This window comes from Alligator mississippiensis, chromosome 1 (genome assembly GCF_030867095.1).
Source record: "Alligator mississippiensis isolate rAllMis1 chromosome 1, rAllMis1, whole genome shotgun sequence".
NCBI lineage: Eukaryota > Metazoa > Chordata > Crocodylia > Alligatoridae > Alligator > Alligator mississippiensis.
The window spans coordinates 161,161,981-161,176,514 of record NC_081824.1 but is presented as its reverse complement, the minus strand read 5'-3'; the positions used below and the strand labels follow the sequence as shown (position 1 = coordinate 161,176,514).

Sequence of the window (14,534 nt, the reverse complement as noted above, 5' to 3'; positions counted from 1 at the left end):
AGCTGCAACAAGCAGCTCACAGCACAGAGGAAGAGCAGGGACCCAGAGAAGGGATGAGGTCAGGCCCTGGCCATGGGCTCACACTTGCTGCAGGACCCAGCATGGGGAGAAGAACAAGAGACTGAGCACACCTGCACCCAAGCGGCAGGAAGCTCAGTCAGCTGATCAGATGAGTGGGGATGAATGAGAGATAAACTCTTCCCAGAACAGAAGAGGGAGACACAGCCGTGCAGGGAGACATGGATGGAAACCCCTCTGGCTAGGAGAGCTGATGCCTGAAAAGAGAGACATCCATTGACTGAGAGCAAAGGAGCAAGCAGACTAAGACAGACTGAAGCCCAGTAGGGCTGGTCATCCACGCACTGGCAAAGAGGAAGGGACAGAAGACCGAGAAAGGGGGCAAAGCCCCATGCAGTCCTGTCAGACTCAGAGCTAGGGACAGGATAGGGAGACAAGGTGCCTACAGCCTAGGCTTAGGTTCCTTAAAGACAGACTCTTGAAAAACATCTCAATTAGTAGCAGGATATGGCAAGTGAAAGAGGGACAAGAAAAGGAGCCAGACTAGGGGACCAGAGTAGGTACCAGGTACTGCCCCACTACAGGGGGGCAGGGCACCCAGTTGTCTCCTGAGGAGCACCCTATTACAGTTACAGTGTGGAACCTAAAAACATGCCCAACACAATGTCTACAACACTGTGGGCATGTCTTCACTGCCTCCTGGTTGCACCAGGGAATGCCCCAGTGAAGTACAGCATATCACCTCCACACAAGCTATATTTTAAAACAGCAGAAGGCAAGGTACAGATGCACCCTACAGATTCACTGAATCAGAGCTGCATTAGCTTTCGTGAGCCAGGGTTCACTTCATCAGGTACTACATAGCCATCTATGCACCCAAAACAAAGAGCTGATTAGTACATGCCCATTACTGCTGGAAGGAAAAACATTCCATCCATTTTGGACTGTTGCACACAGAGCAGCCATGCCCTCCTGACAACATTGACATGCCCTGTGTAGATAAGCCAATTATAAATGTGCAAAACCATTTTTTCTTTGCATGTCAAAGCAAAATCTTGCAAAAACAAAAAAAAACCTATGCTGAACTACATGAAATCTATCTTGCTCCACAATTTCCATTACACAATGCAACCATATTAAAGAATCACAGAAGGAACTTCTAATACTGAAACAAGACATTTGATTAGAATAAGCTAAACACCATTTTCTCTAACCCTGTTCCCTTCCTTTGTTTGTTTCGTAGTATAACTTCTGTCTAGAACTTTCCTCTATCCATCTACGTTTCCATCAAGTCACCCATCCCTACAGAATCTGAGCACATATAGGATCATTTCAGTGGGTACCACCTATACATACCAAAACATTTCCAAGATACATATAATAAAAGTAAGTTTCTGCAATACCTTTGTTTACTAAAAAACAACCTGTTATCCATATAGTTCTTCTTCTAGCGTTCCATCACAGTATTTTAAATGAGACAATTCTGGTATCCTTTCCATTTAGTGAATAAAAAATAAAAGACAGATGTTGACACCTCTCTTGAGTTATACTGCTGCAAAACTGGTCCAAGTGGGATCAGATTGGGAATAGGATATCTGATGTCTGCATTTTGATAGAGGTAGAGATCATTTGATTTTGCTGAGGTTGTCTAAAACCTGATTGTGATGGGAAGGATAAAAGATCTCTTTTTTTGCTTTTTCATCCATTGTTCTGACTGAAAGGAAATTTCTACCAAGTTACAGAGATATCTTTCCACTTAAAGACATAGTAGCATGAAGAACAGTGAATTAGCATGCAGTTTTAAGAGTAAAAGTCTGCCCCTACATTCCAGGTGTAGCTGACCACAGGAATTCCACCCAAGCAAGTTCGCCAACTAAGACTCCCAGTTTGCCACTTAAGAAGAATTGGGGACCAGTCTATCTGGAATACAACCCCCCCCCCCCCTCCCTCCCCCCTTAGGGGCAATGAATTAATCCCAAACCACTTGTAAATAGTTAACCAGGTAGGTGGCTGCTTGGAACCTAATCAGCTAACAAATATCCGGCCATAATAAAAAACCAACAGCTCAGTTAGTGAGCTTTGCAGGAAGCATCCATTAAACACAGAATACTCAGAAAGAAACCTCTCCAGAAAGATGCAGAAAGTCCTGCCAGGAGCTGCATGTAAAAGTGCTGCAGCTGGCAAAGAAGCCCTGGTTCCAGGGAAGGAATTAAGTGCCCTGCAGTTAAAAAGCCTAGATGTGAGGCAGGTAGACTCTTAGCACAGAGGTGTGCTCTGCCTCTGAAGCATGAGGGAAGGCTTCTTCTGTGTGACTGTTCAAGCTGTTTGCTAAGAAATGAGATCCTCAGAAATGGGTGCTCTCTGACACATGAGTGCCTGACTACGGTTCTTTATGAGCCAGCTGGGGAAATTGAAGGCAGAATATGCTTGCAATGCCAGGCCCAATCTCAATAGCATGTGCACGGAGACAATGCTCCTGATGCCCCATGGCAGGGTCAGTCCACCTCTGCACATCCCCTTACAACCACATATGGCACTGCAGGTGCATTCCCCCTTAATTTTCCCAACTGGGTCACACATCTCAAGCCCACCCAAGCTTCTTCATATAGAAAAAATGTCCATCTACATGGTGTCTGTCCTACCTGTGCCTATCTGCCCCTCATCCAAGGCTTTCACCAATGGGGCAGTCCAGGCTTGATACCTTCCCATCAACCACAGCCTTTCTGAAGCAGCACACAGCTCCTTATGGGCCAGGAACCCTACAGTAATCTAGGATGGTCTGAGCTAGTGGCACTGCCCAGTTCACTAGCTGCCCAGCAGCCACTTAGGCTACTTACAGGTGACTTAAGATGGGAATTTCTCACTCCCCTTAAATGAAGCTGTCATAGGTAACTTTCTGACTCCCTACACAAGAGTTAGTCATCTGATGAAATAGTAGTGCAGCAAGTCTTGCCCAGTCAGGCTGTGCTGCTGGCTGCAAGGCAGGGATTTAGGTAGTGGCCCTGCCTTCTCCTCTACCCCTTTTTAGGTTGTTTACAGCCTACAGAGGATAGTTCCTACAGACAGGAGAGGGCAGGGGTTACCATTTATGGCACCTCCTCCGTGGTGGGAGCATGGGTGGGTGAAGGTCTCCTCCGTGCACATTCTCCCTTGCTCACTCATGGACAAGCTGGACTCTGGCCCCATGTTCCAGCCTGGGGTTGCTCTAGCACTGTCAGAACAGGCTGTAGTTTAGAGAAAGACAAATTAACTGTACATGGAAAATATGATTGGGGGAAGTCAGAGATTAACACTGTTTACAGCAACTCTTCCAACTTCTATTAACTTCAAGCAGACTGAAGTGAAAAGTATTAAAATCCTCCTGGTAGTGCACACTTAGTAGGAATCTAGCCAAATTGTAGGAAGGCCTCAGCCAGATCCATTCACTGTGCTTGCAGAAGAAAATCTCAGTTATGAGCAACTCTTACTGGAGGGCAAAAGGCCACCTGGATTTCATTCCAAGTGGAACTAACTATTTAATTTATAGAACAATCATGTTGACAACAACGATGAACACACATGTCTCCTTTAAATGCCTCATGGGGTATTTCTTCTTTTTTCCCATTTTAGTAACCATGGCAACTTTGAAGAGAAAGTTTCCACAGTTCTCTTCAGAAATGGTTTTCAGTGGCAATGAGTAAAGCTCTCATTTGTCCTGTAACAGTTAACTTTTTTCTCTCCCTACATCCCAGTGATGATGGTTTCAGACAGACTCTTTCCCTGCTTCCCTTTAAAAAAGAGCTTCAATATGGATGTCAATGACATGAGCTACTGTACATATTTCAAAAGTTGTGTTTGGCTTTTTGCTGACCTTAAATCAGGATTTTCATAAACACTCACTTAATTCATACAGCCCTGTTGCCAAAAAAAATTGATCACATCCACAAATCTCCTTGGTGAAATATATATACATCTCCTATATGTTATTTTCCCTATGTCCTGTGTATTTAATCAAAACATACATCAATTTTCTTCCTTTCAAGGAATCTATACAATTCACTACATTCTAAACGTGTCTTCACTTTCCACTTCCTTTCTTTTTTTGTGTCCTTGTGACAAGGTATTTAGCAGAATTTGCAGATTTGTTGGGAGTCTGACAGGCCGCACTGTGAGCACTTCTGCTTTAGCCTTGAACTTGCAAACTCTGGGCGAAATAGTTGACTTTGCACCTTAATGCCTGTGCCTACACCACCCCAGCCCCCTTCATTTTCCACTGAGGAAATGAAGCAAATATTCAAAACATCTTTTGACAAGGGCTATTCAATTAATTGCAAGAGTTATAAACTACAGCTCATACAACACATGCTTGTTTTTAAAAATATTACTGTTTTGTTACAGATTGGCTCAAAACTTGTTGAGGCCAGGTGTGTGTAACTGTCACCCTTTGTTTAAGATGACTGTGAAACGTCTTTTAGTTCCATTCTGGGAACAAGTAGAACGATAGCAGTAGGCAAAACAGGTACTTATCTCTATCCTAAACAAAGGCATATCACCCACACAATAGATTTTCATAAAGGTATTTTCATATTTTCTCCCATGCTCTGAAGTCTGAACTACTTGGGCAGACAGGCTTTGCAGAGCATAGTTTTTGGCAGAGGTGTCTGTCACTGATTCACCCCAAAACCAAGTTGCCTTTGCGGTTCATCATGTGGCATGCATGGATATTCTCCCAATGTGGTGTTTGGTCTCTATTTGTAGCTAGTATGAAGCTGTGTTCGGTTTTGTCTGTATGTATTATAGCATCTGATATAAACAAACTTGTAATTTCATGATGTAATGGGAAGATAAGCAAGTAAACTATTTAGCATACACCCAAGGGAGATCCAGTTGATATGCATCCTGGCCAGACATGTGTGATTAAGAAACAATAGCCACTGCAGCTGCAAATGGTCAGGTGGGATAGTTAGCTCTTCTCACACCCAAGAGGAACCCAATCCCTAGACCAGACAAGTTGCTGGTGATGGGTGTTTGAGCAAAAATAGCCATTCCCATTCAGAGAAGGTCGTGTTTGCTCCTTGTACAGACTGAAACAATGGCTAAGTAAACTGGCCCTAAAGCTCTTTCTCCAGAAAGGGGAGTGAAGGGGGCAGAAACACCATCAGTCACATCCTACCTGGTGGAAAGGAAAAAATCCTCTGCGTTAACATAACTTCTCCTCAGAAACAAAAAGGAGATTTGGAAGATATAACAAGCAGGAAGAACAAGCAGGAAGAACTCGCACTCTTGCTTGCAGACAATAACTTTGATTGAGTGGGGCTAACGGAAACCTGGTGGGACCCTACCCATGACTGGGCGGTACACATTGAGGGATACAGGTTGTACAGATGGGACAGAGTAGGAAGGACAGGGGGCAGGGTTGCTCTCTATGTAAAGGAGCATTATACATCTACCCTAATCAAAATGGGATCAGAGGAGGAGAAAGTTGAGGCATTGCGGGTTAGGATACATGGAGGTCGAGGGGAAAGGGACTTGGGGTGGTGGGGGTCTGCTACAGCCACACCAAGAGGAAAAGCTAGACTTAGAATTCATGAGGCAGCTCTCAGAGGCTGTACCATCTAGGGACGCGGTTGTCATGGGGCACCTAAACTACCCTGACATCTACTGGAAGGAGCAGTCAGTCAAATCCAATCGTTCGCATAGGTTCTTAACCTGCATGTGGGACCCTCACCTAATGCAGGAGGTATACAGTCCCACGAGGGGGAATGCCTTACTGCACTTGGCGTTGGCTACAGGGGAGGACCTGGTAGGCGAGCTGCATTTTCATGGTCATGTTGGGGACAGTGACCACCAATCAATCGAATTCACCATATGGCATAGGGTAGGAAAGATAAGTAGTAGGTTGGAAGTGCTTGACTTTAGGAAGGCTAACTTCAGTGTGTTTAGGAGTCTAGTCACTGATGCACTGCAGGAGAAGATTACTGGGGAGATGGGAGTTCAGGAAGGGTGGTTGTTCCTAAAGAAAGCGATCCTTCGGGTGGAGAGGGAGATGCTCTCAGTACGAGGGAAAAGGGGGAAAAGTGCCAAAAAACTTCCCTGGATAAACAGGGAAATCCAGGGGAGCCTAAGGGCAAAAAAGAAGGCATATAGGCAGTGGAAGCAGGGGGAAGCTACCAAGGAGGAGTATACCTACTTGACACGCACTTGCAGGGAGGCAGTTAGAAAAGTCAAAGGAACTACAGAGCTGAGGCTGGCAACACAAATTAAAGACAACAAAAAGTCTTTGTTTTAGGTATGTAGGGAGTAAAAGGAAGGAGCAGGGCAGCATAGGACCCCTACTAAACAAGAAGGAGCAATTAGCGACAAACAGGGGGGACAAGGCTGAACTAGTCAATGAGTGTTTTGCCTCGGTGTTCCTGAACAGGGCTCAAGATAAGTCTCCTAATGGGTTCTTAGACAGGCATCAGAGGGACACCAGCCCCCTGTTGACAGTGACTTGGTGCAAAGTCACTTGGATGGACTGGATGTGATCAAGTCAGCAGGCCTGGATGAGCTGCATCTGAGAGTACTGAAGGAATTGGCCGGTGTCATTGCAGAACCACTGGCACAGCTGTTTGAGCACTCGTGGTGCTTGGGTCAGGTCCCAGAGGACTGGGAAAGGGCCAACGTGGTCCTTATTTTCAAGAAGGAGAGGAAGGAGGATCCGAGTAATTATAGCCCAGTCAGTCTCACCTCCATCTGGAAAGGTCTTTGAAAAGATTATGAAGGATCATATTTGTGGGAGTCCAGTGGGAAAAATAATGCGGCAGGGAAATCAGCATGGATTCGTAGCAGGCAGATAATGCCTAACCAATTTGGTTTCATTTTATGACAGGGTCACAAAACACTTAAACACAGGAGTAGAGGTGGATGTCATTTTCTTGGATTTTAGCAAGGCCTTCGATATGGTATCTCATCCCATTCTCATAAATAAAGTAAGAGGCTGTGACATAGATGTTTACACAGTCTGGTGGGTGGTAAATTGGCTTAGCGCTCGCACCCAGAGAGTGGTAGTAGACGGGTTGGTATCGACCTGGAAGGATGAGGGCAGTGGGGTCCTGCAAAGTTCGGTCCTTGGACCTGCACTCTTTAATATCTTCACCAGTGACTTGGATGTGGGTGTGAAGTGTACTCTGTCCAAGTTTGCGGACAATACCAAACTGTGGGGTGAAGCGTACACACCAGAGGGTAGGGAACGATTGCAGGCGGATGGGGACAGGTTAGAAAAGTGGGCAGTAGACAATAGGATGCAGTACAACAAGGACAAGTGCAGAGTGCTGCACCTGGGGCGCAAAAATATTCAGCACACCTACTGGCTGGGGAATGTCCCTCTCAGCAGTACAGGAGCGGAAAGGGACCTTGGAGTCATAGTGGACTCCAAGATGAACGTGAGTCGTCAGTGTGACGAAATCATCAGCAAAGCTAACCGCGCTTTATCATGCATCAGCAGATGCATGACAAAAAGAACCAAGGAGGTGATACTTCCCCTCTATGCAGCATTGGTCAGATCTCAGTTGGAGTACTACATCCAGTTTTGGGCACTGTACTTCAAGAAGCATGTTAATAGACTCGAGAGGGTCCAGAGGAGAGCCACTCGTATGGTGAGGGACTTACAGGACAAGCTCTATGAGGAGAGACTGAGGGACCTGGACCCTTTCAGGAAGCCGGGGGGGGGGGGGGGCGGAGGGGGGGAGTTATGGAGGCAGGCAAGGTAGGGGAAGCAAGTGACTGGTGCCAAGGTGCAAAAGGGGACAAATGGTGGAGGTCAGGCTGCTTCATTTCCTCCCCTCAAGACTCATCGGTTACCCTACTGCCTGCCCCCCTCTTGCTGCTTTCCCTACTGCAGAGTTCGAGCCATTCAATAACTAAATTCCTCCACTGTTTTACTCTATTTTCAGTCAAGTCTTCTAAGGTCCTACCTCTATGCCAAGATCCTGGAAAATCTGGGGTTTTCTATGTGTCAGGGCTCCCTTGGATCCAAGGCACCCTGCATGGGCTGTCCCAATCCCACCAACCCTGAGTTTCCCTAACAGCCCAAAAGACTTGCAATACTGACTGGTGTGGCCAAACAGAGTCTGTGGAGCTGTGTCATCTGGCCTGTGGGGATCCTTGTCGGTCTAGAAATTTGGCAGCAGAGTAGCAGAGTAGCAGTGGCAGCTCCTAGAGCTGCAGCAATTAGCACTTGTTCTGCCACTAAATTTCCAGACATATGAGGAACCCCACAGGCCAGAACACATGGCCCCACATACCACACTGAGCCTATGGGCTGGGCCCATGCTACTCATCTGCCCTATGGATAAGGTGGTTAAAGCTTGCATGGGGGATGAATGAATTGGGCAACCCGGTATTGACAAATCAGCATTTTCCAATGAAAAACTTGCACTGGAAAACACCAAACCCATTTTTTTTTCTCACCCACAGAAGTCAAAGATTTGCTATGCTGGGAACTTTAGTAACGTCCTATTGTTTCAGAACAAACCAGCCAAAACTCCAACCAACAAAGTCAAGTGTTGACCTTTCTAAACCCAACTCCACTTACTTCAGATAGGTCTACACTTTTCCTTTCATCTAAATTACAATGTTTGAGATGACAGAACTAACAGTTTCTTCAACAGCCATGTCAGAATGTCTACATTTCAAACAGGCACTGCCAAACAACAATGAAAATAATAATAATAAAAATAATTAATGTTTCAACAATCCAGCAAGCTGAAAATTTCCATCACTATATCTGAAATTCTCCCAGTCTGACAGGGAAACTGCATTCTTTATCTGTGGTTATCCATTTATTATGCCTCATACCTATCTCTGACATATTAAAATGTAAATTATGCTACAGAGTTAAATTGATGGGAACACTTCAATGAAAGTATATGAGCTTTAGGTCATAATTATAGGGTGACTCGTAGAAGAAATAATGGAAGAGGACAGAAATGGAATTGTATGCCTGAAACTGCAGGCTAGACATATTTTCTGTTAATGGAGATGTTTCAGAATAAAAGAATTCTCAAGGTTTTTTTTATTAGATGGATTAAACCTGAACATAAGTTAAGTCATTTGAAAAAAAAACTTTCTGTATAGATTTTTTTCCTATATGCACACAATAACAAACTTCATTTGGAAAAAATACCCTATGTGCACCATAACATGAAGCTAAAGCCCAATTCAGCCTTAGCATGACTCCATTTATCATGCTGAATGAAGTTACACTAGAGGTGGATTTGTCTCCAGGGGTGAATTCGATTGGCTTGTTGAATAGATTAATGCAATGCCTTCTTACTTCTGGAGACTCGGTTTCTTTCTTGAATTGTATTGGTGGACAGGCTAATCTGAGCTCTATTTGTAGATATTACAAAACTACTTGTACAAATAGCTTGAACCCTAGTGAAATGGAGGCCTAGAGATACAAGAGGACAGATCAGACTAAAGCAGGAACGCTGCAAATATGGACAGATCAGACTAAAGCACATTAGCAGAACTGTAGATTTATATTTGCATAGACCCTTTCCATGTTATGGGTGAAAACATGCAGCTCTCACTCAGGAAAAATTCCCACTGAAGTCAATAAGAGAATTGTCCAAATAAGGAATGCAAGATCAGGACCAATGCTACTATTAGTTCTTTGCTTTCATGAGCATATCATTCATTATTCATGAATAGAAACTCTATCCTTATTCAGAGACACCCCTTTTTAACTCCAGAAAAATAAGAGCTGTGAGACACCATGCAACTGGGAATCATTTAAAGATTAAATTAAACAAAACAGAGCTGTTCATAGCAAATGTTTGGAACCATAAATAGAGTGCCAATCCTTCTGTGCTCACTGAAGTCAATGACTGTTTTGCCAATCACTTCAGTGGGGCCACAATCAGGACTACACAGCACTTTTCATCCCCAAAAGGAGTACAAAGGGAGAGGGAGGACCTATAAGCCTCTGAGAGGGATATAAACCATGCATGAAAATAACCAACATGGTTCTGTGCAAAAACTGGAGTCATGCAACTTCCTGCCTCATTTTTTCTCTCAGTGTTTAAAAGTGATGGAAATACTTTATGTGTACAGTACATCCAGGATATGCATTACCATTTGTCTGTTACAAAAGGAGAATATGTTTTTCAACATATTCATTGTCTCTGCTTAACAGTCAGCAAATGTGGCCCACCAGAATACACTAAGTTTATATAAGAAAGTACTTTCTTTAGTAACTGTCACAGTGTGCTGCCAAATGCACTATGCCATAATTGCACTTGCAAAGGCCCCATTTGCATAAACATGGGTATTTGTAAAAGGCCAAAGGAAAGGGCTCATGCCCCAGGTAAGACAAGCAGCAGTTCCACTGCTATTCTGCCCCAGAGTTCAACCAGTGGAGGGCATTATAGGTGAAGGATTGCTGAGAGAGCAGAAAGATCAGTATGTCATCAAGCTGGCCTGCTTTCAATATTGTGTACTTGAGACTCTGGAATCAATCAATATTTCAAACAGCTTTAGGTCGGACGAGCAAAAAAAAAAAAATTCAACAAAAAACAAAAGACTGTTATAGGATGCTAATATAGGGCACTGACAGACATGGAAAAAACCAAAGCACACTTTACCAGAAGAGGCAGCATGTTAGTTTGACCCACCTCTGCAGCGTCTGTATAAATTGGGTGCTTTAAAGGGGCTTTTTGACTCTTTCATCCAATAGCTGATTCAATCCCTGTGTGCACCAATCAGCTATTCAATAGGCCTGTGCAAATAGGGAAATATTCAATTCAGATTTGACCGATTTGGAGGACGGTAATTCGATTCGGTGATTCGAATCACTGTCCCCATTCAATTTGGCTGAATCAGAATCGGAGATTCAGCGCTGATTTGGCACTGATTCAGAGATTAGGATTGGCCGGGAAGAGGCAGGCACAACCAGGTGGCTGCAGGTTCTCCCGTGGCTCCTCCAGCTGTGCCTGCCTCTCCCCAGGTGGGGGGAGCTGCAGAAGAAGTCCCCATGGCTGCCCTGCCCAGCCCCATCCCCCACCTGCCCAGCCTCCTGGCACTTTAAAAAAAAAAAATGACCTGCACTCACCAGCTGTAGCAGCGGCTGTGGGGAACCTGGGGTCTTCTGGCAGAGCCCCCCTGCACAGCCCCTGCTCCCCAATCACACCCCGCCACTGTCCGGCCCCACCCCCAATGGCTGCTCCTGCCAGCCCAGAAAACTGGCAATTTAATAAAAAAAAAAAAAGCCCCGCACTCACCGGGTCTGGCAGTGGCAATCAGGGTTTCTGGGCGCCCGGATTGGTGAGTACAGGGCTTTTTTCCCCCCTTTTTTTTTCACTTGCTGGGAGACTGGTGCCAGTTGAAGCACTCATCGAGGGCAGCGGGGGACAACTTTGCCAGGAGACCCCAGTGCCCCCACAGCCACTGCTACAGCCAGTGAGTGCATGGCTTTTTTTTTTTTTTTTAATGCCAGGAGGCTGGTGTCAGGCGGGGGATGGGGATGGGCAGGGCAGCCATGGAGGATTCTCCTACAGCCTCCCCTGACCAGCCGAAGGAGCCGTGGGAGAACCTGCAGGCTGTGCCTGCCTCTCCCCAGCCAATCCAAATCTCCAAATCTCTCTGAATCTTTTCCAAATCCATTCAGAAGATTCAGATTTGATTCAGACCTTTGAATGGGTCTCCTGATTCAGTTCAGATTCAGAGACTCAGGCCGAATCTCCTCCAAATTGAATTGACTACCGAAGCTTCTCACCGCCCTACTACTCAATCCCTACGTGCACCAATCAGCTATTAGATACATGGGTTAAAAAGTCCTGCTGAAGCACCCAATCTATACAGACGCTGGGCAAGCTGGGTCTAACTAATGTGATGACTCTTCTGGGCATGTGCTGCACTCAGTATGGAGGCACACTGAGCTTAAAGTAAAGCTCTGTTTTTTCCCCCTCCCACATCTGTAAGCAGCCACAGAAACCAAGCTGCTTCAGATATCCTGATGGATACGATATGTCACTGCTCCCACTAGTGGTAGCTGGAAACCCATTACGTTAACATAGGATTAAGTCTGATTCACTGAGTATGTGTCACCTGCTAATAAAGCTCCTGCTTTATTAAAAGGTTGCTTACAATAACCAAGCAATTTCATGAGTCCTTTCTGTGAAGTCTGATAACAAATTTAGGTGGACTACCAAAAAGAAAACACAACAGCTCTCATACTCTGTTAATGTCTGGCATCGATATATTTCCTCTTTTCAAATAAAAAAATTGCACTAGTGATACTTTTGAGACCTACCTTGCCCAACCCTGGAGTGTCTTTTACTTTGCTGACTGCCCTCAGCAAACATGGTGGTGCTGGGGGTGGGGAAGTCTGCAGGATACTGCTGAAGCTGGTGGAGAAGAGAGGAGAGTCAGGGACAGATGATGTAGATGGCCGATGTTTCTTCTTTTTAGAAGAAAGGTTCAACTTCTGAGCAGCTCTGTGAGGGAAAAATGACAAGAGTGAAGTATAAAAAACAACCTCAGCAAACAATCAATTATTATTAATGTATTTGTACCTTCACATGTACAAAGACTCCTCAGTTTTGACTTCATTGACCCCAAAAGCTTTAAAGGTCTCGTTTACAACCATTTCTTACTGGCATAATTGCATTGGCTTTGGTGGTCTGCAGTAAGTGGGATCAAAATTAAGCACTCCTGCTTTGTCACTGTATTGTCCGCCAATTTAGTCTGCAGGAGCTCTCCTGAATCTACAGTTCAATAATTACTCATTCAGCCATTTATGTTATAAAATAAACCTCTATCAATTAAATGTTTTGCTATTTGTGTTCACAAAGAATCATTTGTCACCCATAAGCCTTTGGTTAGAAAACGAGTATTTGTGGAATTTTTGGATGTAAGTAGCCACTATTATGTTAATTATGATTAAATGTTCAGGTGAATTAACTGGAGTGTAAGGAGCCTTGAACTAGTTATTTTAAAATTCTCACACCTCATAAAACATGAATCAGTCTGAAATCTGAACATGTGGTGACCCAAGTTATGCTTTTTGCAAGATGGAGAAACTGGAGTTGTATTAACAATTTAGTAAATTAAACCAATTAGACCTTGATTTAGCAACTTAACATTGAACAAGAATGATGTTGTTTGCCTAGGCTCTGAATCAAAAAGCTAAAGGGTTTTTGTATATTACAATGACAGTTTTATACCCTGCTGCAATTTAAAAATAATTGGTCTTTTTTTAATTTGGAAAGTTTTCTAATTTTGACAAAAGATTCAACAATTAAACTAGTCACTGTGATTTTGCTCAGACACCCTTCCCCCCACCCACCCATACATGGTCTATATTGGTGCCAGGTAGGCACCCAAAATCAGTGACAATGTTCGTGTCAAACTTCATAAACTAATTAAATCATTTTGCATCAAAGATTTTGAAGAGCCAAACATGAGTCTATTCGCACTCATCTCAGCTTTGAGTAGTTCTCATCCCTGCTGAGTAATTTTCTCTGTTAATCCCATTTTACCTCATAATAAATTAAGGCAGAGAGAAAACAAGGCCAATGCAGTCACTGACTCATTTTAGTCCTATATGTATACACCAAGCTTCCTATAATCAGAGACCTGAGGAGGAATGTCTTGCATTGAAAAGCTTGTCTAGCTTTATCCCAACTACATAGTTGGTCCAATAAAAAAAAGAGAGCACCTTAAGAAATCCTTGCCTCTTGTGTAACTTCTGAGCCATCATGGCTACAACATCACTCTGCTACTACTTTTCCTGATTTATCACCTAACCTTCCCTTTTATGACCTTTTCTGGAAAAATAAAGCCTAAAAAGGGTATCAACAAGAAATGTACCTTTTTTAGTTACAATGTTCTTTTGACTATGAGTTGACTCTTGACTATGAGTTGACTGTGTTTTACTTTGACATGCTCACAAAAGGATTTATGAATCCCAGTTTTTAAAATGTTTCCTGGCCTAGCTATAGTTATATTTTTCTTTCAAGCAAAATCTTACATTGCATACACAAGTATGAGGCTGTGCACAATCTCAGCTATGAGCCCTAAAAAACCCACTGCTGTATGCACATGCAAACTCAATAGTCTGCTTTTAAGGATAGGTAACTGCTAACACCTCAGGCTAAATTATAGCCTCAATTTCACTCATACAACCAACCCCATTATCTCACGTCCTGGATGAAAGCCAAACTCTCAGTGAGCGTGTCTCCTGAGCAGCATTGTCAGTTTAGCCATGGTCTCTTCCTGCCAATTTACTGCTCCCCAACATCAGGTTGTTCCAGTTTCTATCCTGATCGCTTAATACCCATAAACTACTTCTTGAACCAATGAAGAACATTTTTCTAAAAGAACAAAAAATAGGAGGATAACTGGCCTTTTCAAAACCTTGGAACTATATCCTGTTTTGACAGTTGTAACCTTTGAGATGGCATTCAAACAGAAGAACCTGGATTTTTTTTTTGGCCTGCAATGGTAAAATGTATGTAAGAGCAGCAACATGTTATATCTCTCTGCTTTATCCT

At 43.8% G+C, this 14,534-nt stretch overlaps 1 protein-coding gene across 1 annotated transcript in view; it reads right to left on the bottom strand.

Annotated features, from left to right (window-relative positions):
- Positions 1 to 14,534, bottom strand: part of KIF26B (kinesin family member 26B) — a 498,361-nt gene that overhangs the window by 168,497 nt on the left and 315,330 nt on the right. Inside the window, exon 5 of the mRNA XM_059716126.1 lies at positions 12,293 to 12,476. Coding sequence (XP_059572109.1) covers positions 12,293 to 12,476 — 184 coding nt within the window. The remainder of the gene's footprint in view (positions 1 to 12,292; positions 12,477 to 14,534) is intronic.